This window comes from Peromyscus californicus, unplaced genomic scaffold (assembly GCF_007827085.1).
Source record: "Peromyscus californicus insignis strain IS unplaced genomic scaffold, ASM782708v3 Scaffold_19__1_contigs__length_69161282, whole genome shotgun sequence".
Lineage (NCBI taxonomy): Eukaryota > Metazoa > Chordata > Mammalia > Rodentia > Cricetidae > Peromyscus > Peromyscus californicus.
Genome location: NW_026294491.1, coordinates 6,415,328 through 6,442,724, shown reverse-complemented (window position 1 = coordinate 6,442,724; position 27,397 = coordinate 6,415,328). Strand labels below are relative to the sequence as shown.

At 51.3% G+C, this 27,397-nt stretch overlaps 2 protein-coding genes across 2 annotated transcripts in view; one reads left to right on the top strand and one right to left on the bottom strand.

Moving 5' to 3' along the window:
- Positions 1-1,796: 1,796 nt before the first annotated feature.
- Ccdc167 (coiled-coil domain containing 167) lies at positions 1,797-16,721 on the top strand. The gene is made up of 3 exons (XM_052744356.1): positions 1,797-1,876; positions 15,430-15,524; positions 16,613-16,721. Exons 1-3 carry the CDS (start codon positions 1,835-1,837, stop codon positions 16,719-16,721), a joined length of 246 nt encoding a protein of 81 aa, XP_052600316.1. The 5' UTR covers positions 1,797-1,834.
- A 1,172-nt stretch (positions 16,722-17,893) lies between these two features.
- The window catches only part of Cmtr1 (cap methyltransferase 1), a 43,429-nt gene continuing 33,925 nt past the window's right edge, over positions 17,894-27,397 (bottom strand). The window contains exons 14-24 of the mRNA XM_052744479.1: positions 26,130-26,186; positions 25,680-25,737; positions 25,020-25,088; positions 24,053-24,184; positions 23,210-23,332; positions 22,610-22,701; positions 22,001-22,069; positions 20,885-20,932; positions 20,118-20,230; positions 19,643-19,751; positions 17,894-19,112 (exon numbers count right to left, since the gene is read on the bottom strand). Coding sequence (XP_052600439.1) covers positions 18,971-19,112; positions 19,643-19,751; positions 20,118-20,230; positions 20,885-20,932; positions 22,001-22,069; positions 22,610-22,701; positions 23,210-23,332; positions 24,053-24,184; positions 25,020-25,088; positions 25,680-25,737; positions 26,130-26,186 — 1,012 coding nt within the window. The 3' untranslated portion in view covers positions 17,894-18,970. The remainder of the gene's footprint in view (positions 19,113-19,642; positions 19,752-20,117; positions 20,231-20,884; positions 20,933-22,000; positions 22,070-22,609; positions 22,702-23,209; positions 23,333-24,052; positions 24,185-25,019; positions 25,089-25,679; positions 25,738-26,129; positions 26,187-27,397) is intronic.

The window sequence follows — 27,397 nt, the reverse complement described above, 5'->3', positions numbered from 1 at the left end:
CCCTGGGCCAGTGCCTGTGATAATTGGGAAGCAGAATCTGGTTTTTCTGGGCCTGGAACCAATGCTGGAAGAGTGTTCTGACAATAAGTGTTGTTGATTGACAGTTGATAGACAATGTTCTCGAGTAAGATTTTCCTGTGCCGGGTGTTAAGCTGAGAGAACTGCACAAAACAACTTCCAACAGCCTGCGTCCTGCTCAGGTAGGATTTACTACAAGCTCTTTCGTGGGTCGCAGGCAGCCAAGCGAGATGGTATCTCGGGTCCCTCCCAGCCCCATCACTCAAGGACTCTATCAAGAAGGAAACACAGATCTGAAAACGTTTTTCCTCCAAACACTGAGGTGGGGTTATTATTCACACAGAGAAACAGGCTCCAGTGCAGAGATAACTACTGTGAACCAAGGAGCTTCGATTCTGGTCTCATCAGCTTTGACCTAGGAATTCCACCTGGGCACATTTATCTTTAGAAAGGAACACTGAAGGACAGAGCTGTGTATGCAGAGATGCTCGCTTTGTTCCCTGTGCACAGAGGTTCCGCCCTGTGAAATAATGTCCAGCACAAGAATGGCATCATCAATAATCATGACCTCAAAGACATGTAAAAAAGAGCTATGGTAGTTTTTTTGAACCACACCCCACTCATTTAAACCACATCCATCTACTTGCTAGGTTTTTGTTGTTGTTGTTGTTTTTGCTCCTCCCAATTTAAAAAAAAATTATGATTATTTTTTAATTGTTGAGGTTTCATTGCTGTCCAGACGGATTTCAAACTTGTGGGCTCTAAATACTGCTCCCACCTCACTCTCCTAAGTAACTGGGACTACAGATATTGTCCCATCATGCTCGGCTATCATTTTTTTTTTTTACTCAAATAGTTTAAAATTGCCACAGCACTTCACAGATGCTAAACGTACTGAGTTGAGCTGTAAAACTTTGGTTGCAGTTGCGCGGGTCACAGTCTATACGGTAGGGTTATAATTAAAACATCTCAAAAGGCCACAGGTCTAAACACTTTGAAATGCTATGCCTGAGCAAGCCTGTAAGGGAATACTCAGAAAAAGGAGCTAGTAAAACTCAGGCTGAACATCGCATGCTGCCCGCCTTCTACACGTCTTCCATGATGTTTGCAGGCTGTTCCTGTCTCACCAGAAAACGAAAGCCATGTCTAAGAACACAAAACGATTAACGGTACAAGGCCATAGATTCCAACGGGCGGAGTGGCTCAGATTGGGACTGAAGGAGCAGGGCTTGCAGGCTGAGCCTCGTGGAACTGACTGAATTTTTTTTTTTCTTTTTCCTTTTTTTTTTTTCCCCCGAGACAGGGTTTCTCTGTGTAGCTTTGGTGCCTGTCCTGGATCTCGCTCTGTGGACCAGGCTGGCCTCGAACTCACAGAGATCCGCCTGGCTCTGCCTCCCGAGCGCTGGGATTAAAGGCGTGCACCACCGCCGCCCGGCCCGACTGAATTTGAATGAAGTTAGACTAAAACTGCAGGGATGCCACTGACGGATGCAAGAAGGAATAAGATGTTTAAAAAAAAAGAAAAGAGAAGAGAAGAAGAGGAGAGAAAAGAAAGAGTTCTCAGTATGTAAATCGGTCTCCACCCAGGCGTGGACCAGTCGCCGCTTGTCAGCCGATCTGATCCCCTGACCTCCAACTAGAGGCCGCCCCTCACAAACATGGCCGCGGCAGGAGGGACGCGCCCCTCAACAAGATGGCGACGGCAGTAGCCCCGCCTCCTCCTGCCGCGCCGGCCAGTGAGAGAGAAGCACGAGGACTTGCGCGTGCGTAGTGCGGCCTAGTGGGCGGGTCCGGTGCGGGGACACGGCGAGCAAGGATGACTAAAAAGAAGCGGGAGAATCTCGGCGTCGCTCAGGAGGTGAGGGGGAGCAAGTCCTTCTTGCATCCGTGGCTGGCCGCCGTGTCCCGCCGCGGGGGCGTGGGTCGGGCCGGCGGCTGCGAGGGCGAGGGGCCAGACGGAGGAAGCCAGGGCGACGACGTGGCCTTGGGAGAGGCGGCGGCGGCGGCGGAAGAGGGAAGAGGGCCCCCGAGGTGAGGGATCGGGATGAGGGAGGCAGTGATGAGAGAGGCCAGGGGAGTCCCCAAAGAAGACATGTCAGGGACCTGTAGACGAGGAGACTGTCGTGGACTCGGGGGTGAGTGCGCTTCTGTGCTCCGGGATAGTGCTAAAGGGCTCAAACGTCTCCAGAGTTGGGAAGTTTTCTCCTGTGGGGTACCAAAGCCTGTAGCTTTGGAAATTCACTTTGAGGATCTTGGGGAATCTGGAAAGAATTCTAGAACTGGTGCTGGGGAAGGCCTTTAAAAACAGCTTGTCACACGTGGAAAGAAAGGCATCAGATGCTGGTTGAGTACCCTCTGCTGCCTTCGCTTGCATTCTCAGTGAATCCTTGCGTGCCTGGCATGTTTGTATAGACGGGGGACCCGAGGTTCTAAGTAGAACCCAGGGGTTGGGCATGGTAGTGCATGCTTATAGTCCCACGACTCAGAGAGCTAAGGTAGCTAAGATTGGGAGTTCAAAGCCAGCCTGGGATACAGAGCAAGAGCATGTCCCAAAAGAGGAAAGAGAAAGTGGAAACCAGCTTAAAGTGGTAAAGGTGAAGAAGAGCACAGAATGATGCTCAGGTGGGCTGCCTGGAAGTGGGGACTCATTTCCTTTCAGTTACCAGAGCAGACATGTTCAGCCTGTGGCCCTTAGGCCACAAGTGTCCCAGTACATCTAGGAATGTGACTCAACATATTTGTAGATGACAGCATCAGGTATCAATGTCAACCTACCCCCCCCCCCCGACTTCTAACCTACTGGGTGATTCTCACAGACTCATCATAGAGCTTGCAGAAGTGGAGACACGACCATTTCTTCATCCCAGTAGGACCTGAGTGTGTTTAAGCCATGCATATCCATGCTAATGCAGGTGTTGTGTATGGCTGTCCTACGGAGCCAAGCAACCGCCATCTAGGGAAGTTCAGCTGTGATTGCTTGCAAAAGGATTAGCCCAGCTGTGCTTGTTGAGGGTTGAGGAGGGTCAGAAGATCCTCACCTGAGTGTCCAGCCTCTTCCCATACCGCCCGTGGTATGCAACTCAGGGCCTGATGAATTGCACCGCCCGTGGTATGCAACTCAGGGCCTGATGAATTGCACATGGCCTCAGAGCAAGGCTGTGGTATTTAGGCTAGGGAAGCCTAGGTGAGGGGGCCCCAAGTGTGGACTGTTGGGGAGGAGCGCCCACACCCCTGTAAGTGGCCTTCACCTGTTCTCTAAAGAAGCCCAGTAAACTCAGTAGAGTGAACTTTGTCAGAACCACACCTCAGTCTGTCATTGGGATCTTAGGAGGAGGGGTAGGCATTGGCTTCTGTCTCCCCAGGAAAGAATTTCAGCAACAGCAGCTGACTGTAGGAGCACCCACCTCAACTGGGTATTGGCCTGCTTGGTAGCGGGGAAAAGCTGTTGGAAATGTGAATGTCCTAAGAGACTAAAGCATGCGTGGTGAAATAAGCTGGCAGTGTGTATGTAGCACAAGGGCATAGACTTGATAGCCTGTGTTAGAGCACAGTGAGCCGTTGTAACAGAAACTCCAAAATTCAGAAGCTTCGAGACTGAAGAGTCGCCCTGAGCTGACAGCCTGGAGAAGCGGTCAGCAGGCTGTGTGTGGAAAGAGTCGAACAGGACTGGTGTAGACTTGGTGAGGAGGGCACCTCTGTTGCAGCTCTCTTCAGTCTTACTCAGACGCCCTGTCCCCCTCCCGGCTGTGGCGGCTCTGCTGCCCTCAAGTCAGTGCTGGCATATTTGCCAAAGCAAGTGGCAGCCCGTGGGAGTCACCTGAGAGCCGCAGTTCCGGCTGAGGCTGAGCGAGTGCGGCTCGGCCCTATTTGAGCTGTCATGCCATAACAAACGTCCTTTTTATGGGCTTTCTAGTGCCGTGGTTTTTGCATTTTTGTGCTCTTTATTGGTGATTTTGCTACTTCAAGGGACCCCTAAGCACAGCGCTCAAGTGCCGTCTAGTGTTCCAGGGCTGTGATCTGGCTTATAGGGACAATCGGTTTGTTAGATTAACCATTTTTCAGGCATGAAGCAACTCGGCACTACATGATGCTCTGGGCAGTGAGTTCAATGCTAATGAATCGTCCGTTTATTAAATAAGATCTCTTTTACAAAACACACATCGGAGAACATTGTGTTGGATTAGTTGATGAAAATGGTGACCAGAGCTTTGCGGAAGCCCAACCCGCTTCAGTATTTGCTCACTGGATGTTGGGCCAATTTTAAAGACTATAAGTACCGGGCTGAGAGATGGCTCACCAGTTAAGAGTGCTGGTTGTTCTTGCAGAGGGCCGGGATTGGTTCCTACCATCCCCACAGCGGCTCACAATCTCTCTACCTCCTGTTCTGAGGGATCTGATGCCTTTTTTTGGCCTCTGTGGACACCAGGTATGCATGTGGTACACAAACAGAAAAAAAAATTCATAAAATATAAATAAATCTTGAAAGAAAAAAATTAACTACCATAGCCAGTTATGATAGCATATGCTTATAATCTCAGCACTTGGGAAACAGAGAGCTCAGGAGTTCAAGACCATCCTTACTACATAGCCCAACCCAGGATACATGTGATCCTGACTTAAATACACAAACAAACAAAAAATATAGAAAAGCAGCTGTGGACAGTATGTGAGTGTGGCAGCTTATGTAAGTAGTGAGTGGGCCTTATCTAAAGCTAATGGTGTGCTTAGGAGGCTGAGACAGGCAGCCCTGTATAATCATCTTTGTCCTCTTGTGCCCTGAGAGTCCGTGTGTGTGTGTGTGTGTGTGTCACACACACACACTTACAAGCAGTAATCCCTTGGCAGTGCAAAGCCAGGCTTCCAGGATCAAGCAGAGGGGTGACAAGAATCACATAGAGGGGCAGTAATTGTTAACTATCATTTGCAACCCTAAAGGGAAGTGACTAATGGGGAAATGAATTAACTAAAGGCTGAATTCAGATAATATCTAAGAAGAGGGATCTTACGTGCTCAACTATAGCCTTAAACATGATTGGTAGAAAATGTTAAGAATCTGTAAGTTGGTAGGTCAATGGGAGAAAATAAAACTGTCTTCTTTTTTCCTGTGGCTCCTATCTGTTCAAGCTATCTGACTTTTTTTCTGCAGGGTGGGGGAAAGTGTGCTCAGTCACTAGGCAACCTGTGTACAGCTAGATACCTCTGGTGATAGTTAAAGGGAGATCTGGAACTAGAGGTAAGATCTAGGAAAGGAGGTAGTTTAGCTTAATTGACACATCTGCCAGGCCTTCTAAAACGGGTAGTCTGGACACTTAAGTCTGTTCTCAGAGAGTAGAGAGGTATCTCTGATAAGGTACTTTCCTCTGTCTGGGGATGGACCTGGCCGGATGCTGCCAATGATGATAATTACAGGGAGGCTTGAACTGGGGTTCTGGCTGTGCATAGCTGTCAGCACACAAGGTTATCTAAATATTCCTTTAGTAGAGGGGAAATGGTGCTCAATAAATGATGGAAAAGCTACAATAGCACACAAGAAACTCATAGCAGGAAACGGCTGATAATCAAAAGATAAATATCACCAAGGCTCCTTGAGCCTCGGCTTGACCTCTGGAAGGCCCTCAGCTTCTTCCAGGTATAGCTTGTCATAATCAGCTGAACTTCTACTTTGTATATTTTTGCAGTTTGTAGCAAGGTGGCTCATCAGTTTATGGTCGGCACAGACTACAGTAGTGAGAAACATCTCAAAAACCAAATTGTTCTTTCTTCATAAGAACAGGAAGTATCTAGTGTGTTTGGTCCACAGGCCTTTGATTGCCAGCCTCTGGTCTAGTGGACTGGGGGTTCTGCCATCCTATCTATATGATCAGGACACACCTCATGGTGTCCCCTTTGTTAAGGAAATACCTACTGCATTAAGGACCCTGGGCCCAGACTGCCCGCTTTCTATTTTTAAGACCCAAGGTGCATGGCCCCACTACCTGCCAGGGCGGCTGGGAAATGGGCTCATCAACCAGGAGGCCATGTGCTCAGCTGCAGCCTGATTACCGTGGGAGAAGGGGCTGGCATGTGGTAGGCCAGGTCTCCCTCAGATCACCTCCTTCCTCACAGGTTGCTGTCAGGTGCCCAGAGCATGCCTGGCATAAGGTGGCCGAGGACAGCCAGCCACTCTTTCTCCCCAAGTTTTGCATTTCTTTTAGAGTTCATCCCCTTCTTCCTGCTTTGGTAGAGAAATAGCTCCTGTCTTTCATCTGGCTGACTCAAATCGATTGATTGATCTATCAATCTTCCATCCATCTTTCTACCTGTCTGTTTATGGTGGGGCTAGAGCCCAGGGCCATCTGCTTGCCTGGCAAGTGCTCTGCCATTGACCTGTGCCCTCAGCCTCCAGCACAGAATTTTAAGTGTTGAGTTCCACACGACATGTTTGCTCTTAGTGCTTTAAATGGGAGCAGATCTACCCATTTTGCAGCCGTATGCATGGTAGGGTACTGGTTAGCTTTTTGTCAAATTGACACAAACTAGGGTCACCTAGGAATTTCATCAAGAAATTGCCTCCATCATGTTGGCCTGTGGGCAAGTCTATAGGGCATTTTCTTGGTGAATGATTTGGTGTGGGAGGGCTCAACCAACTGAGTGGTGCCACCCTGGGCAGGTGGTCCAGGGTTGTGTATGAAAGCAGGCAGAGCAAACCATGGGGAGTAACCCACTAAGCAGCATTCTTCCATGGCCTCTGCTTTAGTTTCTGCCTCCAGGTTCCTGCCTTGAGTTCCCTTCATGATGGACAATAAACTGTTAAGTTGAAATTAACCCTTCCTTCAAGTTGCTTTTGGTCATGTCATTTATCACAGCAACAGAAAAGCAAACTAGGACGGACCTGAGCATGTTTGGGGAGGACTGTGGAGGTGTTTGGAACCTTGGGCTGGAAATACCGTAGTGATCACAGTGCAATGAGCTGTTGTGGGAGCTTGGAAAATAACCGAGAGCAATGCAGATGATGGAGGCCTGGCTTGTGCAGATCCAGAGCAAAGACAAGACTGATCAGGGCTGACTGTGCTGTTTTCTGTGGTCAGCTGGGACTGAAGAAGCAGCTGTGATTTAAGGAGAGGCCAGCACAGTAGACAGCCCTCCAAAGCGAGCTATGCCCCCAGCCCATCTTCACCCCCTCAGTAACTGCACTTTTATAGATGTTTGCATGGATATTTAAAATATTGGCAAATATACAGATGTATAAAACTGTATGAGCATGTGGGTATCTGCAGTCTTTGTCTCTACGGTTACTTTTTGCTTGGCTATTTAAGGACTTGAAACCTGTTGCCCAGGGCCTCAGCAAAGGCCTGGCATCTGGCTGGTTCTCTGCTTCCTCTTCCATTGCCCCCAGCGGCTCTGAGTATTGAATGTGCACTGGTGCTCAGGAGAGGTAGATATTGTCCTCTTATTAAAAGTCGTTCGCTCAGAGCTAGTGAAGTGGTGATTTAATCAAAAACGTTTGTTAATCTGACGAGTGCAATAAAAGCCCCACAAGTGAGAGATCTCAGCACCTGCAAACAGGCCTCGCTTGTGTAGTGAAACAATTACCAAGCAGGTGGCCCTCACCCTGAGGGTGGCCATGGGCCATCTGTGCCAGGTGGTCACCTAGGGCAACCAGGCCCCTTCTGACTCCCCAACTCTGCTTCCTTCAGAGGCCCATGAGAGTCAGTCGGAAACAGCTGACTGTGTCAGGTTCTGAGAGTTTGTTCTGAGCAACGAAAGCAAACCATCATCCCATGGGAAATCGCCACCCAAATGGACGGGGAGAGTTTGGACTGATAGGAATTTGCTTGCAGTTTAAATTTAATTTAATTGCAGTTACTGTAAGCAGTAACTGGATTGTTTCTTTTGTAGCTGGCCTGCAGGCCTTGGGCCACTTGGCCTTAAGTTACTAAGCTTGGGTCTTAGCTGCCCCCACCTTTTTATGGCACTAGTACCTCCTGTATGCTTGGAAGGTGCTCTGCTGACGAACCATGTCCCCAGCCGAAGGCGATAACTTGGTTAGATTTGGTCCCTAGTACACAAATCTTGTCCATTGGGAAGGTTTTGTTTACGAGTTTCAGAATGGCCTCCGTGTGTGGGGAATGTCATTCTCCCCATAGGAGAGGATAGATAAGTTGCTCCTGCCTTAGTTCAGAAGCTCGGCTCTGTTCAGTAGCTAGTACTTAATATCAGGGCTGCTGTTTCTGCATACCCTGAACTGTGGCCATAGTCACAAGAGCTGCCACAGCTCCAGTCATCGCGGTCAACCATAGATCAAGACTCTTACTAGCCAAGCATGAACTCACAGAAGTCTCCCAGCTAACATCTGGAACTGGCTCTGCCCAAAGCTGAGTTGTGTGTAAGCCTGGCTGTCAGCAGACTGTTTTCTAACATGTGCAGTGGAGGTGAGCTGAGGGGAAGGGCTGGGAGTCAGTGCTGGACTGGCCAACTCATAGTGTCTTCTGTAAGGGATAAAAGTACACGGGAAGCAGTTAATATCCCCTGGTTCTCAGCAGACTGAAGGCGACTCGGACAGGTGGAGGGTTCTGGAAAGAAATGGTTTGGCCGGCATGAACTGTGACCACTGTTAATCAGTCTAGGAGTCCTGGGATGAACTGCCGGAGCTGTGGGGAAGCCCAGTCTCTCCCCCCCCCCCCCCCCCCATTTCCTGCAACAGGGCTAAAGGCAGTGTCTTGGCTGGAAGGAAGTACTTACCCAATTGGCCTAAGTGGTGGGAGCCACTGTTGATTCCAGGTGGGGGTGTGGTTGGAGGCTGAGGTCGGGCACTAACATGGAGCCGCCTTGCTGGGAGAGTCTGGCAGATGTGGGCTGTTCAGGGCCTGCTGACCGTTAAATGAGCCTCACCTGCACAGGTGGAAGCGACAGGTCGCCCTCGGGCAGGTGACTTCGGCAGCCTGCATCTGGCACCGCTCCACTTAGCGGGGGTCAGGAGACTAAAACCTCATTACCTAACGCTGCTGGATGTCAGCGTGTGTGGAGTGGCTGTTTGCCAGCGTCTTAATTAATGAATTCATAAGGCACGGGGCGGATGCCAGCTCTTGAAAAGTGCTTTGAGCCTTTCAGAGATGGAGAAGCTTTTGCCAGTTTATCAAAAAATAGATCTGGGAGGAAGAAGAGAAACCAAACCTCAGACAACATTTTGTCCTGGGGCAGCTGAAGGCTTAGGGCAGGGTCTGGCCTGCAAGGTGACTTCAAAGCTGCACAGCTCCTCTGTGCTGACTTTGGCGGCTTTCCTGGACTATGGCAGACCTCATCCTCATGAGCTGGGGCGGGGTTCATGTTCAGGTGGGTGGTCCCCTTGGCTGTCACTAGACACTGGAAGGCTTGCTGTCTTCACCTGCTCTGCCTGGAAGAGAAATTTTGCACCAGGCCTATTGATTTGGGGGACTATGGTGGTTTATTTTCTGCCCCATACAGAGTCCTGTGAGCCTTCTCCATGCAAAAACATCACTTAAGCAGTGTAATGGGGATCAGCCATTTAGGTTTGAGGCTGGTCACCTGGGAGATGATGTACATGGTCCCCCGTGACTTGGCTGTATGGACTAGAGGCCCCAGATGGAAAGCCCTGGTGCTCTTGCCAGGGAGCATCTGGGCAGGCGGTCTAGCTCCTTTACCCATTACAGTAAACATCCCAGGGCTCCTGATGTGTGAAAATGAGTGGATTTCCTGGACCAGCTTCCCAGGCTGTGAATTAGAAGAGGAGGAAGCTTTGATGCCCTTTGGAGAGGGCGGGGAAGAGGGTTTACCAGGCACAGCTAGCCCACACACTTCCTTCTCCAAACTGGATGTGTTTTGTGTGCATTTGAGAGGGTACTTTGACAGTGTGGCAGTGTGGGGGAGGGTGTTTGTGAAGGGAGAGTCAGCTTAGTATGAAGACAGACGCCAGGCTCTTGGCGCCTGTGGCTCCCAGCACACGGATTCCAGGCAGGCCCTTCCAGGCAGCGCATCTGTTGTGTGAGAAGAGATCAAGCAGAGCCAGGCACAAGGTCATTCAGAGTAGAGGGTCTGTTGAAGCCAGACCAACAGACTGCCACAGGCTCAGCTGGGTGGTGCTTGACTTTGTTTCTGAATGCCAGTAGTCCTTGTTGGTCTACTTGTGGATATTTTCACGAAGGGTGCTGGAGAAAAGGCTGGTGTGGAGGAAAGTGCATTGTCCAGGACCCAGTCCCACCACCTCCTAGCTGTGTAAGCTGCTAACCATCTCTGCCAGGAGTTAGCTCTCTGCACAGTGGTGACAGTCCCTTTGCAAGGTCAGATTGGATGCCTGCAGCTGCAAACGCTGCCCATCCTAGGGTACAGGGGTGGAAGTTGCCTTCTGGTCTAAGAGTCACTGCTTTCTACTGTGGGGTGACAGGGTTAGGACACATCTGGAAAACTGCTTCCTTCCTGTAAGTCTGCCTATAAAATGTGGACTCTGGTTATCTGCCCTCCCCCTCTGTGTGGAGTGTCTAGAACAGAGCCTGGCACCTGGACATTGCTGCAGATGTGTTCCAGCTGTTGCATCTACTGTGTGGGCTTTTGGTTCCCAGTGTTGTTCCTGATTCATGCCTTCATCCAGATACATGATACCATCTTCTTTGTTATAAGTCCTTGGTACCCAGCCAGCTCCTGGCCAGATAAATGCAGGGCATGCCCCTTGACTACTGCCTGACGCCTCAGGCAAGCCCTTTCCTGGCCAGCATCCTGTCACTTGCTGGCCAAAAGCTCCCAGGAGCAAGGCCCTAGAGAGACAGGAACCTCTTGCCAACTTAGGAAACAGAGTGGGCTGTGTGGCCTTGAACCAAGCCCCAGGGGAACCTCTGTCCTTTCCCAGGTGAGAGCCTGGCCCTCAAGGTAGCTGCAGTGGCTGAAAGTGTGGACCAGGAGCTGCCTCCCGGCTGTCTGTGTTCAGCTGTTTCACTCTCCTACTGAAGGGCCTGTGGCTCCTGCTGACTCTCCTTGTCAGAGGAATAAAAGCTGCCCATGCTTCTCCAGCAGCCCTGGAGCTGGCACCCTGTGGGGCCTGACTTGACCTGTGTAGGGGCAGCTGTCTATGTAAGTGGCACAAGTTCCCTGCCTCTGAGGAGCCTCTTCAGGGCTTTGATTCCTAGAGGCGCCATCCTCTGAAAAGATGCCTCCTGGGGATTTCAGAAGAGTTTTACAGTTTCTCTTAACACAGTGGTTTTATGGTGCATAGGACCCCAGGGACACTTGCCTAAAGCTCTGGGAGTAAGGCTGTATCCAAGTCAGGGAGGGGGCCATTCCTGTGGCCTAGGGCTAGGGATCTACAGCCCTCACCTGGAGCAGACAGTAGTGCTTGGAGCTATGGGCTAGGGAGGGAAGCTCTGAGGAGTCCTGACTGCCACCTTCAGCTGTTCTGCCCTCTCCAGCAAACGCTGAGCCACTCAAGTCCTACTCAGAGGCAGACAGACAGAGGCCTCAGTTCTTCCCAGACTGCAGTAGAGACCTCACATGCAGGCTTCTCTAAGTAAGTAACAGCAGCTCCTGGATGCCTACGGTACCCCACCTTCTTTGGGATTGTGCCTTCCTCTTTCCCACCTTATCTGCTTCTTCTCTCCTGCCCCCACAGACAGGTTTAGCTACTGCCCAGTCACTGCTGGGTCCAGGTAGTCTCTACAAGACCACACTGCTCCACGGGGGGCCTTACATGGTCCTTCCTAGCTTCTCAGTGCAAGGTGCCGGAAGTTTGCTGACTCAAACTCCAGCTCCACCCTTGTATCTCGGGGTCCCTGCTCCTCCCAGAAGACTACTTCAGCCGCTACTTCTTCTTCCCTCTGATATCACCTTGTTCTTGGATGTAAGCATAGCACATGGATGGTCCTTAATCTACCAGGGGATACGCATTCTGTCAGGGCCATGCTGTCTCAGCACCTGAGTTACCAGTCTTCTGCCAGGCAGGTGCTGTGGGTGGCTCCCTGACCTTCCACGGTGGAACCTTCCCTTTTCACTCTAATAGTTCCCATCTCTTGGATTGATCCTCTTTCTGCCACAGTTCCCAGGATCCCCAGGCCAACTCCCAGCCTTACTGGCTGCCAGGCTTCCCCTGCTGTCGGCATTTCCTCAGGGGAGTACTGCTTCCCTGGGCCTCAGTTGAGTTTTCTGTCTAGGGCTCTGTTGGTCTCACGGTCTCACGCTTGGGTTCCCCCACACCTAGCATCTGCCACTTGAACCCCGCCCCCCCCCCCCCCCCCGGTGCCATCCCCCACAAGACTGCATAGCTTACCAGTGTACTGTGTTCTGTGCCAAATGGTGGGCTGACCCATGGTGGAGGACCTTTTGTACTCACTGCCTGCCTGTGGTCCCCTCCACAGACACATGACCTCCCACTGCTGCCTGCCCATAACAGGGCTAGGACTTCCCTTCCTTCCGCTACCCTTGACTCCCAGGACCTCATGCTGTCTTACTCTAGCCACAGCAACCCAGTGAATACCATTCTCTAACAGCAGCTGTTACTAAACTCCAGCTGTGTGAAGTGCTGCTCTGAAATGTCACCTGAGGCACAAGCAGGTGTAAGGAGCCTGCCATTCATTGACAAGTGACAACTGACCCAGCTCTGACCCTGAGATCTAGCTCCTTACTCTGACCCTAAAGCTTACAGCTTCTGGTCCTGGTTCTCTGTCCTGTTGCCTTTGGCCTGAGGGCAGAGAGAAAATGAGTGAGGACTTGGGATTTGAACCTGTAGTCTGTAATATCCATAACCCGTGTGCATGGGAGTTGACTGAAAACTCTAACTGGGGACTTCGTATAAGGCCCATTTTTCGGTCTTTTCTTGCCCTTTTGACCTATCTTGTTGGAACAACTCTGTTCTGCAGCCTCACATCCCATCTAAAAGCAGCATTATGACCATCCCTCCCTGCCTCCTCCACAGCCTGGTTCCTGGCTGCCCCATTATTCCAGTTTCTGACAGTGACTTCTGCTTCAAGTGCTGCTGGTGTCTAGTCCCCTTCCAAGGATGAGCCTGTGGCTTGCTGAAGAGCCTCCTTCATGCTCAGCCTCCCCCATCCCCCAGTCCACATCAGGCAGTTGTAAAGAGAACTTGCTATTTAGAAGGGAATCAGAACTGTCAGCAGGACATAAATATTCATAGAGGGAGGTTAGAACTGAGTCCCTAAAACCTTGATTTGTGTTCGCCCATTTAAGCCTCATTAAAAAGTGGCAAATGAAAGTGGGGATATTCAGTGTAACTGCAAATAAATTGGGCTTGTTCAGATAAAGGCCCCCGACTGCCAGCCCCTGAGGCCCTGTCCAGAGCATGATGGCAGGATGGCTTGGCCACAGCCTCAGCTGTAAGACATTGCTCAGCAAGAGGGCCTGGCCTTGCTCTGGGGCAATTATCACTTGTTTGGGCACTTGGTCACCTTCCAGAGGCATTCAGACATGGAAATCCTGAACCTGATCCCTCCCCAGAATGGTCCCCAAACCAGGGCCCTGCCCAAAGAGCAGCAGGAAGAACTGAACCTGGACTGGACATCTGGGGCAAGCTGCGTTAGCTATGTGTAGGCACAATTGTTTGCTTGTTTCAGTGAGCCCCAGGGTTTCAGAAACCAGGTGTATAAACCCGAACCATTTGTTCCCAGCTCCTCGGTCAACCATGCTGAGCTGCCGCTCACTCCAGCCACAAACAGGAAGACTGCAGGAGACCAGGCCTTGGGGGCACAAAGGTGGCAGGTGGCCTAAGGACCTGCAGACTTGGGCATTCTCGGAGGACGGACAGGTCATAGTTACAAGTAGAACTGGCCAGTCTGTGGGCTTCTAGCCTGGGAAGATAAAAGCTTGAATTCATAGGAGGGGCAGTATAGACAGGGCTGACTGCCAGGTGAAGGAGAGGTATCCTCCAGCCAGGGCAGGAGGTCCAGTACTTACGTAAGATTCAGGCCCCAGCACGGATGGCCTCTGGCTGATAGTTGCTCCTGTGCCACATGAGGACACACAATCTCAGGGGCTAGCCTGTGCTGGGCAGCATTCTGTGAAGGGCACACTACATGGTGGCCACAAGTGCCCGTATCAGACTGCTGTCCCCAAGCCTGGCTCTCTAGTGTCCCCTCCCTACAGTACAGTTCCAGGAAGGCCTCTGGCTTCTCTGGGCACTGCTTAGTCTGCTGGCCGAGGCTGGTCCCCATCTACAGGGAAATGGCAGAGTTGACCATGCAGTTACCTCAAGGCTCTGTGGGTTATTCCTTCACATCGAGCCCTCTGACTGGGCTGCAGGAAAGGGGTTACCTTCCATTAGAACCCACCAAAGTGGCTGACCCAGGAATGTCTGAGATGGCTGTTGTCCAGGCAGAAGGCAAAGGCCCAGGGACTTCAAGTACAATTTTCCTGATTCCTGACCCCAGGCCATTGGCCTGGGACATCCAGACTCTGACCAGCCTGCTTAGGAGGCAAGACTCTTCCAGGTAGCTCCAATAAGGAATGGAGCTGAGACCAACAGAAGGGTGCCCTCATGACTCCTCAGAAAAGCCATCCCATCTCTGTCCTCCCATTTGGCCACGTTTGCTGTCCCTCTTGGGGACTTGGTAAGGGTGGGCGAAGGCAGAGATGGACGGTTACAGGGTTCCAAGGAGCCCTCAGCACTAGCCAGCCAGCTTAGACCCAGTGAAGTGGCCACTTAGATACCTGGAGACCAAGTCAGGGCAGAATTATGGTGTTCAATGCCAAATGCCTAACATTGGCACCCAGGTGTGGATAGCCCAACCCAGCATTTTACAAACCATTTTCCCATAACTCAGGTATTTTCTCTAAGATCACATCTCTGAAATGACAGAGCAGGTGGAAGAAGATACGGCTGGCAGCCCTCCTTTCAAGAGCTTAGCTTCTTTGCCATCGAGTTATGCTGACCTTGGTGATGGGCAACATTTCTGCGTAAGAGCCACAGAAAGAAAGAGAAGTGGTTTTGAGTTGCATTGTTTCACCACTTTTTATTGATTCTCAGAAAAATGGCTATTGTGACAACACTACTGCACTATTAAGTGAATCATGTCTAGGAGGAAAATGCCCCTGCTGGCCCCTGACGTTTACCCCTCCCTCCCTCCCTCCCACCTGGAGACTTGGGCCTTGTGCTGCCTCTGCAGTACGCAGTTCCTCCCAAATCAACCGTGGGGTAGGTCCTGCTGGGTGCCAGGCTCTGGCAGGGATCTACCTCTTCATCCCCAACTTGTGCCTGGTTCACCCACTGTTGTTTTCGGAAACTCAGCCTGGCAGTTCAAAATTGAAGTCCTCTGTCATCAGCAAAGCGGGGCCTGCCCAGGACAACATGGGGTGGGAGGGAGGGAGGGAGGGAGGGAGGGAGGGAGGGAGGGAGGGGCTAGAGGTGAGCCCCTCCAGGGCGCCAGTGCTGGGAAGCTTAGAGCTCAGCACCTCTGTCTCTCGTCTCGTCTCTTTCAGATTGATGGGCTAGAGGAGAAGCTGTCTCAGTGTCGGAAGGACCTAGAGGCTGTGACCTCCCAGCTCTACAGGGCAGAGCTGAGTCCTGAGGACAGGTAATGCCTCTGTCCAGTCAGGCCTCTCTGACCTGGTTCCTATATAAACTAAGCCAAGGCAGAAGAGTCCCTAACTTTTGAGCTTTAACCCCTGTCCTCTTAAGATCCTAGTTTTTGGCCCCTTTATTCAAACAGACAAGAACTATTGCCCCTCTGGTTAAGACAGGAAAAAAGGTCTGAGCTGTAAATTCCTTCCCCACAGGAGGGCTCTGGAAAAGGAGAAAACCACCCTCATGAGCAGAGCCTCCAAGTATGGTAAGAAAGTTCCCTCCCGTTGCCAGCCTCATCCCTGGTACCTGTGAGAATGGTCCATTTTTTTTTTTTTGTTCAAAGGAGGAAGCAGTTGCAAGGGGTCTGTATTCACTGGGGTGTGTCTATGCCATGTCCAGAAGAAAGGCTCTCATCCACAGACACTGGACTCTGCATCTAATGCCCTACCCAACCAGAACAACCCACATTGGGAGTGGGGTGGTTGGATAGCCCCTCCTTAGGCAGGAAAGGGCTTCTGTGGCTAGAGCAATGCTGCCACCTTCTGGGTGCAGGGAGCAGAGCTAGTGAGAGCCCAGTAGCCCCTGCCTCGAGGTCTGCAGGACTCTTTGGATGTGTCCATTCCTTCTCTACTCAAGAGGGTCAGTCTGGCAGTTCTCCCGGTCCATTGCTTAGGTAGGGGTAGGTAGCCAGGACATCAGTTTAGCCTTTGCAGAGCAGAAACTGCACAAGTGATGACTGGGTGTGAATGTAGCTGAAGAATATCAGGGCTTCTTCTAGTGTACCTTCAGACAGCAGGAATTCAGGAACTGTGTGAGCCCAAGGAGGCTCTAGCTGGCTGAAAAGGCTCCTGAAAGATGAGCCCTTTTGGTGGCCTTGCACATACCCTACTGTACTCAGAAAAATGGTTGAGCAAATCAGGCCTGCTCTTAGGTCTAAATCTAGCTAAAGGATTCAGAGGGTGTGGGCAGATCAAGGACAGGGTCAGGTTTGGGGGTACAAAAGTAGCTGAAAGACATTTCTGTCTTCAGATTGTCAATTTTGGGAAGAAGTTAGGTGGGCCTCAATGTTTTTTCTTGTTCCAATCTTTTTCCTCCCAGAGAAGGAGCTAAAGCGGCTTCGGCAAGAGAATCGGAAGAACATGCTCCTCTCGGTGGCCATCTTCCTCCTCCTCGCTCTACTCTATGCCCACTGGACTATGTGAGTTAGCCGTCCTCAGCCATGCAGGTTCCCTTCTACTCTCTACTCAGGGACCAAGCAACCTTTCAAGCTCAAGACAGAGGTGGGGGCCTTTTCCCCCTGTGGTTGCCCAGCAGCTGCAGCAGAAAGGCATGGTACTGCCTCCTCCTAGTGCTCAGTCGAGGGGCAATAAAGAGCCCCAAGCTCTGCTGTCTAGTGAGTAAATATCTCTGGCTGACTAGCTGAGGCACAGCAAGGGAGCACTCCTGTCTCAAAGATGAAGGGATGTTCCCAAGTGCTTGTGCACAGTTCGGGAGGGAGGGAGGGAGAAGAGCAGCTGGGAAGGCAGCATTGTGCCACCCGATTCTCCAGATTCTGTGCCCTGGCCTGTGATCACCAGTGAAGAAAATGCAGCATGCATGGTACAAGGTGACTTGGGCTTGAAGTGGAGGTCCCAGGAGCATGCTAAGTGAACTCATCTTCTAGAGACAGGCAGGGCCAAGGAGGCCTCCAGGAGGGCGGGGGCAGCAAGAGCTATGGTAACAACCAGACAGACTTCTGGTGACAACAGCCAGTAAATAAGGAGGGCCTGATCAAAAGAAGCCAAGCAAGAGCAGCTAACAGAGACATCACCCCACCCCCACTCACAGTAAAGGGTCACGAGGAGAGGAAAGGTGGTCGCTGCAGGACTATGGTGAGGCCCAGGACATACAGGAACCCACCAAATAAAACATACTGTGAACCATGGAGATGGGGTCAGATGGAGGCAGCCCACTCAAGTCTAATGGTTAGGTGAAGGAATTCTCACCTGGAGCTGATGGAGGCTCAGTGGGCCGGCCTCTCCTAGTGCAGAACACTGCACTCTTGTGGAGGGAAGCTGGCCAGGGTCAGTAACACCCCTTCTCTCCTGTCTCTTGACTAGTGACACTAATTGGTCTGACACCTCTTATTTTAGTCACACAGACTGATCCTGGATTGTCACAGTGCCACCACAGAGTGAGCTGTGTGATTTACGTAAGAGGGAAGGTGCCTCCCCACCCTTCTGGGGCTGTGGGTTCATTCATTCCCTGATCCCAGCTTTAAACAAGAACTGCACCTTGATGCCTCTGGGCTGTCTACCAGGTAGCAGCCCAGGAGCTGGAGAGGCATTAATTCCACAAACCCTCCTCCCCTTTCTCTTAAAGTCAGACCCCAGCCACACAAGCAATAAAAATATGTTTAATGATCCAAGATTCTGCAAGACACACTGATAGGCCCAGAACTGGGTGGAAACATGGCATCCTAGCACTGTTGCTGCTGGCTTAGGGGTAGAGGCTGTCAGAAGGGACCTCCTACAGTGGAGTCAATTCCAGCCTCACAGGTACCTCAATGCCCTATCTCCATGGAAACCAGCCTGGTGCTGGCATGGGGCCCTCAGGACCTGCATGAAAATCTCTTGAGGTACCTCCCATTAAAAAACATCCACAGGTGCCCTCCCCAAACCCAAAGCTGCTGCTCTTCCTCCCTCTTAAAGAGACAGAGGAAATGGAGTGACCACACTGTATGTACCTCTTAGTGGACAGGAGGGGCACCAGAGCTACCACTAGCTCAAGGCTCTGCCAAGAGCTTCTTCAGGTGGCCTGAACTGCCTGAGGGCTGGTGCTCCACCTACCCTGGAGGGGTATCTTCTCTTACCGCTGGGAGGGAGAAAAAGAGAAGGTCTTCAGTGCTGCCCAGTGTTTAGAACACAATAGGCAGACCCATGAAAGCCCTACAACTCAAGAGACAGTCACAGTCACACCTAGTACCCGAGACTGGTGTGTCAGGGATGCTGGGCCCTCACTCCTTCCCAGCCTGCCAGGATGAACCCCAGGATGGGAGTGGGAAAAAGAAACAAGAAACAAAACTCTTGATTTGTACAACAGCTGCTCTTGGCCAGCACATGATGGCGGGCTCCTTGCTCAGCTGGCCTGGTAAAGGTTGGGAAAGACGGCCTGACTGCCCTCAGAGGCAGAGAATGGAACTCAGAAAACAGAGTCTACAAATTCCAGAGGGAATGGCTAGGCACTGACCTGCCCCGAGCAGCTGCTTTCAGGCTGCCTCCTGATGGTGTCAGTTCTCAGGTAGCAGAGTTCCACAAGGATGTGTCCTCTAAAGACCCGGATTGAGCTACGTGGGAATGGAGAGGAGTCCATCTCCCTCAAGACCAGGGAGAACATTCCCAGTTCCTTTCCAAGAGGCAGAAGGAACAGACACAGGGCCTGCCTTGAGAAGGACAGGACACCGATGAGGTGGAGATCCTAAGACCCTCCAGGATTGTGACTCTGGACGAAAGAGAGGACGTCCTCCTTGGACAGCTTGTCTGGGTCCTGAGGCTTCTGGGAGTCACGCATATGGAAGCCATCTCCCCACTCCCAGAAGAGCCGGCTGTAGTAGCAGGTACTGGGAAGGGGAGGGGGCAGTCAGAATTAGACCCCTGGCAACCGTGACTTCCAAGAATGGGTGCTTTTAAACTGGATTCTGTCAGTGACTCAAGTTGAGAGCTCCCCCTCTGGCATCCAAAAGGTACCCCCCCAGTAGACCCCAGCACCTCCCTCCTATGCCTCCAAGAACTAATTTGTGCTGCCACAGCCTGCATCCAGCTGGACTCTACTAATGTTCCTAGTTCACCTGCTTTACTAAGAGATCAGTATTAGCTGGCTACAGAAACAAGTGTTGGTGGCTAATTTTAGGCCCCATGGGGCCGCTGCCAAAGCCCATGTCCAGCAGCAATCTGACGAACATGTCTTAAGGAGGAATGCCTGGGACTTTGAGTCATAAGGGGCAAGGCTGGGAGCCTGCAACATGTTCCTCAAACACTCTTGCAGGTCCCCGTGTCCCCGTCCCCCACCCAGCCAGTGAGCTCTCTATCCAGGCCTACGCTTGGGGCAGCTTCTGCATAGCAGTGATTAGGCCACTGGAGGGTTACTTACTGAAATGGGGCAATAGAATCTGCAGGGAGTTCAAAGGTAGAGCTCTGGGTTTTCTTGTTGTAGAAGAACTTCTTCTTGAAGCTCTTGCTTAAGGCCATGGTCCATGGCTCTGTGGGAAAAAAAGGCAGGCACTCAGAACAGTACCCATGGTGATGGGTCTGGCCAATAAGGATGTCCTTCCTCTCTCCTGCTTGTCCCTTCCAGCCTCTATGGCCAAGCCCAAATGGCTCAGGACGGTAGCAGATTGACTTCCCTAAGGCCTATCCTGATCCTGTGGAGAAGCCATGCTTATCTGCTGAGAATACCATGTGAGCATCTACAATTTCTTCTTTCCCCGTCCCAGCCAAAGACCAGAACTGGCCTAATCTGGGGGTGTAGTGTTCCCAACAGGTACCCCAGAAGTTGCCAGCTGACTGCTGTCCACCTCAACAAGAAGTCTGGGCCAGTCACTCTTGCTGGGGGAAGGGGAACCCACCGTTCATAGTCCTGACGATGTAGAGGCCTGTGGGCACAAAGTGCCGGTCATCCCGTCCTGTGTAGCTGAGCTTTGGAGTGCCGCCGGAGCCTTTGATAAGCTTCATCTCTAACCTGTTCCCCAACGGGCAGGCGTTCAGAGAGCACATGCACGGAGGACAGAGTGGGGCACGCTAGTGTTAGTCTCTAGGTAATTCGAAGTGACACTAGTCCCAAAGCACAGACCCTTAAACATACTGCTCCAAGCCATCCAGAGCAGGGTTAACGGCAGTTCTGAGTTTAGAGCACAGCTCTGCACTCCAGTCAAGCAGTGGATGCAGGGGTGCTGCTCTTCGGGAGCTTTACAATGACACCAAGAAGGGAAATTAGAAAGCCTATACAGGGGGGAGGCTACTGGGTCTTCAGGTGACCAGCGCTCTCTCACAATGAGACTCATCTGTTGAGGGTGGCACACTGAAGGTATGTAAGGTACATCTATGCCCTCAGCGCACTCCTGGCTCACTGCACTGTGAGCTGGGGTTTAGTGTTTGAAACTATTTCAGCGTCAATGAGCCCGTATTTCTGCCTGACATAAAGTCACCCTGTATCCCTCCTGACAGGTGCTGCGCTAGCTCACAGCTGGGACTCATCTGCAGCAAGACAGTGAAAGGCAGAGAATGGAGCCGTGCCAGGGCCCAGCTCTATAACCCACCCCTGCAAATAGAATGCAACTCCACTCAACTATACACCCCTATCACCAATCTAAACCAGACTGGGCCAGTTACTCACCTGACAAAGATCTTCTCCATCTCCTCCAGCCTGTACACCTCCTTCACCCTGTGAGTAGAGCAGGTGAGGACAGTTTCCTGGGATATGCTTGTGAAGAGCATGACAAGAGACCCTAGACCTGCCCTTGTCCTCAGGCCCTCTCTGCAACCAGCAGCCCAGAAATGAGGCCACTGGGCCTGTGGTACTGCTGTCCTACAGACTGCCTAGGCTTCTGAGCTGCCACATAGCCCCTTAGGCCTATACCAGGGCCTGGGATTCAGCAGTGAGTCCTCAAGACAGGAGAGGGAAAGGAAGATCTGGCAGGCAAATTTCCCTAACACCCTTATCCTCAAGTAACCTTCACTGACACTATAGGCCAGAAACCCAAAGGCCAGGCTTTTGCCTGGGTCTATCTACATAGACTTCAGAATAATAGTCCTGGTAGTTCTGTTATTTTGAGGGCACAGGCCCTATACAGGGTGTAGGCTCTAGTTTGAGGCCCAGCCCTCCACATCTGGGGACACCAAACCTGCCTTGGGAACTGCTCCTGGTTAAGCTGCCTGTTGAAACCAGCAGGCAGGATGTCATACAACAAGCAAAGTCTCCCTTTGAGACTGTCCTGCATCCTCGGGGCTGGCTTTATTTCTAAGTGTATTTAGTTGAACATTACTGGTGACTCTGCCAATGTATCAATAGGCACATCCCCCTTCAGTGCTGTCTGTACTAGCCTCTGACCTGGAGAAGGCAGTCTATCTATCCCCTCCCTCCTCTTGCCCTGAGCCTGGAACTTTACCCTTTGAGGAGGAGTGGGGCTCTCTCCTCAAGCACCAAGTTTCACTCCCTTAACCATCCTCTTTTTACAGTCAAATCCCCATTTCCTTATTTCCTTACCAGGAGGCCATGCAATCGGCAAAGGATATTCAAGTATGAAAGGGTAACTCGGGGAAGGCGTGTGCATCTCAGATTAGGAAACCTTAACCCGCCCTGCCAGGCAGGATAGGGAGCTGCATTCCCAAACCACTGACAGGGCAGTTTAGCTCCATTCCCTTCCACAAGCTTCCCACCCCACTCAGGACAGGAGAAATAATAACAAAGCCACAACCCCAAGAGGGTCTTGGAGGAGGATGACATGCTCACCTGATAGGATTCATGTCAGGTCGACTGGGCTTGGAAACCGCTTTCACAAATTTCTCAGCAAGCTGAATTCTACAATCCAAATAGAATCCTTAGAGGCAAGCCAGGGGACCTCACCAACACCTGTGCCCCAAGGCATTTTCACAGCATCAATGAGAGGACCTGGGCCTACACAAAACTTGCAAGTGGCAGCATTCTTGTCCCCTAGGGCCCAACCTGTCCTCTGGGTTCTGGCCTCTCTGAGCTGGTTTCCCTAAAGTGTGCCTTTTGCTGTTTGTTCAGTCATCTCCACTAGGACTTCAAGAACCGTTATTGTATACATCTGCTCTTTCACCCTAGCCCAGACACACCAAACTGAGACTACCCATGTTCTGGCCATGATTTTTAAAAGAAACCCTCCCTCTTCAAACAAACTCACCCCTATTCACAGTCTTCACACACACACAAATGACTTCAATCTAAGCAACTGTAGCGATATGAAATGTGTTAGAATTGGGCAGCTAAGGCCCACATCTCAGCAAACTGCAATGTCAATCCATCTTTCCTGCCTTTGGGCCAGTCTGTGGTGGGCATGGGAAGTCCCGCCCTCCATCCCCCAGGGCCCAGGCACACCTCTGGTTGAAGTGCTGCTCTCTGACATCGCTGCCATTCAGCACCAGCACATCGAGGATGTGGATTGCACTGATCTTCCGCTGGGCCTTCCCCTACAAGGGACAAGCATGTTCTCCACTGTGCAGGTACTGGCTTCTGGCCTACTGTGGCATGTGGGTCTCCATCTACCTACAGCTAAGCTGGGAACAGGTGGTATTCGGGCCTCCCTGCCAGCTGATCCTAAACAAAGACTAGCTTGGACTTGGGAGCAGACTTCGGGGCAGGTGCCCTCATCAACCTCCAACCCAGTGAGACTGCTGCCTGCTCACATGGCGTGTTGTAAATGCCATCCCTATACTGTAATAGCGCAACGCTCACAGAAAATGGCAGATCTCCTCTTTCTAAGGATTATGAAGTAAACTGGCTACTGAAAAGACCTGGCAAGGTGTTAGGATTGTGTATAAAGCCTTTCCCTCTGCCCTTCCCAGTATCTCCCAGAGTACACAGCAACTGCTTTAGGGAATCACTCCATCACACCATGAAACCAAACTAAGGTGGAAGGCTCCACAGTCCCACAACCCCCTTGCCCCAGGGCCATCTATAAACAGAAACCCTTCTGACCTCCCCTTTCAGCTCATGCACAATTTCCACACACAGCAGTGTGTCCCGGGGCAGCTCTGTCTTCAGGTCCAGCTTCACCCAGCGGTCTGACTGGCGGCCATCCCATGTGTAGATCTGGGACTTCTGCAGGCAGGGAGAAGGGTTAGGCATGGAGACTAAGGGATGGAAGACTCTATCCTCGAAAGAGCCTTTACTTGGCAGCTACAAGCAGACGAGGCCTTGCCAATGTCCGTAGAAAATGTCTAGGAGGGATGGAGTTTGTGACACTTCACCTCAGCCTCCACAGAGTAGAGATGGGCTCCATCTTACTGGTAGGAAACCCTGTGAAAGACCTTCGTCTAGTTTGATGTACACATGGAGGTTGGGATTACAGGAAGAGGAAAAAGCAAAAGGAGGAAAATACAAAGTAAGGTCAAAAAGAAGTGACGAGGAAGGGTCAACTGCATGGAAGGGTGCAGGGTAGGAAGAAGCAAAGGCTGCTAGTCAATTAAGATGTAGAGCTAACAGGCCTTCCCTCCCTCCGTTAGCCACCAATGGCCCAGAGGATGGGGAAGGGTATCTTCTAGACAGGAAATGGCAGAGGGTGGGATTGGAGAAAACTGGCCACCCAGGATTTCAAGAAAAGCAACAGCCTTCCCTTCAGCAAGGCAGGGATCAGCGGTGGGGAGGAAACAGGACACGAAGAAATGAATCACACTTGACAAGCTCAGGGCATGAGAGGAAATGAGGTTTCAAGGAAGAGCTCTGATGCCAACAGAATGAACACACAAGAGTGTGGCCAGAAGCTGTCCACATCCCCAGACAGGACACCCCAAGCCAATGGGAGGCCAGCTGCTGACTTACCCCCAGGCCCAGGAGGAATTTCTGCTCGCTGCCAGACACCATACAACGATAGTCCAACACAGGACGGATCTTCTCCAGGGTTTTGGCAGTGAGCATCGTGGGCTTGTAGCTGAAGATGTTGATGTCAGTGTCCTGTGGCACAGATCAGAGAAAATGCTGCTGTGCTGGGGCAGGCTGATGGAGGTGAGGGGACCAGAATCATTTGCCCTCAGAAGCAGGGTCTCTGCACCCTCCTCTCCACCTAACCTGTCACTAAATAGGATCTATTTCCACCTGCTTGCAATGTTCCGTTAGGACCTACTAGGAAAAACTAGGAAAGACGACTGAGTCCCAAGTAGAGATGGATTTACCAGAGCTATGAGGAATGTCACCAGACTAGAGCAGCCACGCATTCAGTGACACTGAAAGCAAGGGCTCTCCAGCCGTTGGCCTGAGGGCAGAAAAGTGATGTCTCCCCACCTCCCCCACACACACACATTCAGAAAGACGTAAACACCTTGAACCTCATTCTTTAGTCTTTGACCCTCACAATGACCACAACTAGGCCAGACTGAAGTGATGCCCTGAGGAAAGCTGGAGGTTGATGGCAGGACTCTGAATGCTAGCACACTAAAGACAGGATGGAGAAGCTAGGCTCAGGCCAGACCCACGGTGGCTCCCTTGCAGTTCACCTGCTTAAGATCATATGTCACTCCCTCTCTCCCATGCAGACAAATCCCTTAGGACCCTGAATTTTTGAGAACCTTTAGGCCAGCTTACCCTTTGGCCGGCAGAGTGCTGGCCCGAGGTGTTCTTGGGAAAGCCTATGTAATACAGCAAGGTTCTCACTTGTGGAGACCTTAGTCCACTCCGTTAGGTTCCAAGGTTGATGCCTTCTCAATGCTTAATGGAAGCCAGGGCTGCCTTAGTGACACCTTCCACCCCTGGAAAGAGGCCCCTAACAAATTGCCACAGAAGCCAGATTTACCTTGATTAGCTCAAAAAACTTGAATTTGGGGTCTGAAGAAGAAGGAGCAACTCGAGCCCGGTCTGGAATCTGAAAAGAGAGATACCAAAGGGCTTTAAAAATGTTTTTTCATTTTATATGTGTGGGTATGTTGCCTGCCTGTATATCTGTGTACCACATGTGTGCCCCAGAGACCAGAAGAGGGCATCAGATCTCCTGGAACTGGAGTTACAGGCAGTTGTGAGCTACTATGTGGGTACTACAAACCGAACTTGGGTCTTCTGGAAGAGCAGCTAGTGCTCTTAACCCCTAAGCCATCTCTCCAGCCCTAGCTTTGGTTTTTAAGTGCCCTGATGACACACTGTGGAGATGAGTTCAGGCCGGGGAAGAGGAGATGGCATGCAAGCACACAGGGCTGGCAAGGGAGTTCACTTCCTGTCCAGACCCTGTGTCAACACAACCCTCTGTGGCGTTACTACTACATGGGGCCATTAGGGCAAAATGCAGCCTCCTCCGAACCTGTGTTCTTTTGACCCAGCTGCAGGCCAAGCTGTAAGGAGGCAAAAAAGATAATTTGCAACATGCCAAGAAGGTGCGCACCCTTGCAGCGGGGGTGGGGAGGGGGGGGTAAGGTGACAATCCTGTCCTCATCTACAGCTGGAGTGACAATGGGCTGCATACCTCCCACAGTCGGAGGCATTCTTTCCGGATCTCTGCCTGCCTAGGCTCACTCAGGGTGCTAGGGAAACAAAAGCAGAACAAGATTAAGACCTCTAAGGGCCCTCCCTATAAGACCTTCTCAACTGCTTAGAGGTACAGCTGCAGCAGTGACCATTTGAGTGCACATACAGGACTGCTCAGAATTTATAGAGTGAAATCAATCCCTTCCCACCCACTGCAGCCACGACCTGGATGCCATCATTCCCTATACACCCCCCCCTCCACCACCAAGCACATTCTGACTTCTGTTCTCAAAAACATCACTATGCTGATATCCCACAAGGCAAAATGAACCCACAAGAGTGGCTTTTAAGTCACTGTTAAAGAAACAAGAGTTGAAAGAAACAGAGTTGGTGGGAAGAGCGAAGCAAGGGCCTCCTTTGAAATTGGTGAGAAATGGGCAGCACTCACGTGTCTTGTACAAAGGCATGGATTTTGGCCAGAGCTTTGATCTGCAGGCTGCAGTGGCTAAGAGAAAATAAACAAAAACCAGAATGACATCAGTGTACAAGTGTAGCCAGAGCAGTGACCATCTGCATGTGAGGAAGTTACTGGTGAGTTAAAAGGGGCCCACCCAGGGGGCCGGGCGGCGGTGGTGCACGCCTTTAATCCCAGCACTCGGGAGGCAGAGGCAGGCGGATCTCTGTGAGTTTGAGGCCAGCCTGGTCTCCAAAGCGAGATCCAGGACAGGCGCAAAGCTACACAGAGAAACCCTGTCTCGGAAAAAAAAAAAGGGGGGGGCCCCACCCAGCAGTTACATGGGGCCCAAAGAACAGAACTGAGATGAACCCTCATCGTAAGTCCTGCTCAAAAGAAGGTTCTTATCCCACCCTTGAAGAATTCAAACCCAGTGGCGAGCTGACCGGAAGCAACAGCAAAGCCCACACGCAATCCACCTGCAGCAGCCTGACGAGCCCACTCCGCTGACAGCCATCTGTCTTAGCCTTGTACACAGTGTCTGGCACTTAATGACAAACTGTCAACGGGGCTGGGGAGACGGCTCAGCGGCACTTAGGACCAGAGTTCAGCTCTCCAGTACCCGACTAAATGCTGGGCAAGTGCTGGCAGCTCACCTGTAATCCCAGCACTGGGAGGTAGAGACGGCTCCCTGGAGCAAACTGGCTAGCTACACTAGGTGAGTTGGTGAGCCCGAGGTTCCCAGCGAGAGACCCTACTTCAATATGTAAGGTAGAGAGTAACTGAGGAAGACACCTGATGTCAGCCTCTGGCCTTGAACACTACCAGAGGAAAAGGCGTGTGATACACAAGAAGATAACGACAAAACTAATGGGGGAGCTGGAGGTGGGTCAGTGGTTACAGCACCAATCAAATGCTTCACAACCAGCTGTTACTCCAGCTTCGGGGTCCAGTGCTTCTGGCCTCTCTCTGCGGGCAATGGCACTCACATGCACAGACACAAAACTGGAATTTTTTTTTTGTTTGTTTTGTTTTTCGAGACAGGGTTTCTCTTGTGTAGCTTTGCACCTTTCCTGGAACTCACTCTGCAGCCCAGGCTAGCCTCGAACTCACAGAGATCCGCCTAGCTCTGTCTCCCGAGTGCTGGGATTAAAGGCATGCGCCACCACTGCCCAGCTAGAAAATAAATATTTTTTAATAGTGAGCTGTCTATCAGAAGAAAAGGATGTGAGAAATGTGGACTATCTTTAAAGAGGTTACAA